The sequence below is a fragment of the Loa loa genome (assembly GCF_000183805.2).
Source record: "Loa loa unplaced genomic scaffold supercont3.261, whole genome shotgun sequence".
Classification (NCBI taxonomy): domain Eukaryota; kingdom Metazoa; phylum Nematoda; class Chromadorea; order Rhabditida; family Onchocercidae; genus Loa; species Loa loa.
The window spans coordinates 1-1587 of record NW_018108441.1 but is presented as its reverse complement, the minus strand read 5'-3'; the positions used below and the strand labels follow the sequence as shown (position 1 = coordinate 1587).

General features: G+C 19.7%; 1 protein-coding gene across 1 annotated transcript in view; it reads right to left on the bottom strand.

Annotated features, from left to right (window-relative positions):
- LOAG_15432 (hypothetical protein) overlaps window positions 1–1044 on the bottom strand; it is a 2432-nt gene extending 1388 nt beyond the window's left edge. Inside the window, exons 1-2 of the mRNA XM_020448937.1 lie at window positions 919–1044; window positions 458–596 (exon numbers count right to left, since the gene is read on the bottom strand). Of these exons, the coding sequence (XP_020300949.1) occupies window positions 458–596; window positions 919–1003 (224 nt within the window). The 5' untranslated portion in view covers window positions 1004–1044. The remainder of the gene's footprint in view (window positions 1–457; window positions 597–918) is intronic.
- Window positions 1045–1587: the final 543 nt, after the last annotated feature.

Here is a 1587-nt window from a genome sequence, read left to right as displayed (position 1 = left end):
TATATATATATATATATATATATATATATATATATATATATATATATATATATATATATATATATATATATATATATATATATATATATATATATATGTGCATATAGTATATCAATGAAATAATGAATTGATCTTTTAAAATTACATTTCATGCTACCATATTTGTTAAAAGTTAATGTGAAATAGTTAAATATGTGATAATGGTGTGACAATAGGTGATAAGTTTCAAATTACTTAGGAGATATAGTATTCATATGTATATATTTATCTAATATTATATTTCATATTATAATATCCATTAATATGCAATGCATTTCATTAAATTAAATAGTTGAAAAAAATGCTTTTTTAAAAGTTTTTCAAAAGTTTTACTTTTCAAATAAACAAAAAAAATTTTCAAAATTTCAAAAGTTTTTCAAATAAATATTCAAACAATAATTGAAAATGTTGAACATACATGTGTTTCGTACCATCGATGATTATTTCTTTATTTAATGGAATTCGAATTCCATCTTTTGAAATGCAATTAACTATTTCAATTCTACCACTTGGTAAGCATGTCTTATTGAATCGATGGCCATCTATCCACCAAGAATCTGTAAAATAATAAGGATAAAATAATCGAAATAAAATAGATAAAAATGAATTAATAATAAAGATAATATAAATAAGATAAAACAATCATTCATTTACTTATTCATTGTTTATATATTGTTTTAATATAATACTGAAATATTGATAGAAATTTTGAATTATCAGATATTTACCTGTTAAGAACTTTGTAAGCCATATATGTTTTCTTTTTTTAGTGTTCTAAATCTATTTTGTAACAATACTATTCATATATTTCTATTAAAATGATCTTTGATTAATAAATATTTGATTTCCTATATTTGACTTAAATTTTAAAACACCTACCGGCAATATGATGTTCACCTTTCGAATCAATGCATTCCACCTGGAACGTTGTTCCATTTTCGGTTCCTTTATGGATGCCATGCATTATTACCGTTCCATTTTCGTATTTTTCACACCTAAAAATATTAGTCTATTTGTAAACAGATGTGGTACCTTTATCTAATTATGGTACTAATGTCTTACTGTAATATCTATACTGAAATGATGATATTACCTGAAAACGATATCGTTACATCAATGAGAGAATACTAAACAGCGATTACGGTGGTATCTACATTCGATTGTGTTACGTATAATTATGATATATTTACTTCAGTGAAAGAAATTACGATAAATAACATCTTCGATGGTGTAATTTGTTAATTGTTAAATACTTAAATAAAATTATTACTTTTAAATTAGCTGTGAATGCATTAGTGTTGCATAATTTTCGCAACTATTCATTATCATTACCATTGTTTATTTTTATCATCATTATTATTATTATTATTATTATTATTGTTATTATTAATTATTGTTATTATTATTATTATTATTATTATTATTATTATTATTATTATTATTATTATTATTATTATTATTATTATTATTATTATTATTATTATTATTATTATTATTATTATTATTATTATTATTATTATTATTATTATTATTATTATTATTATTATT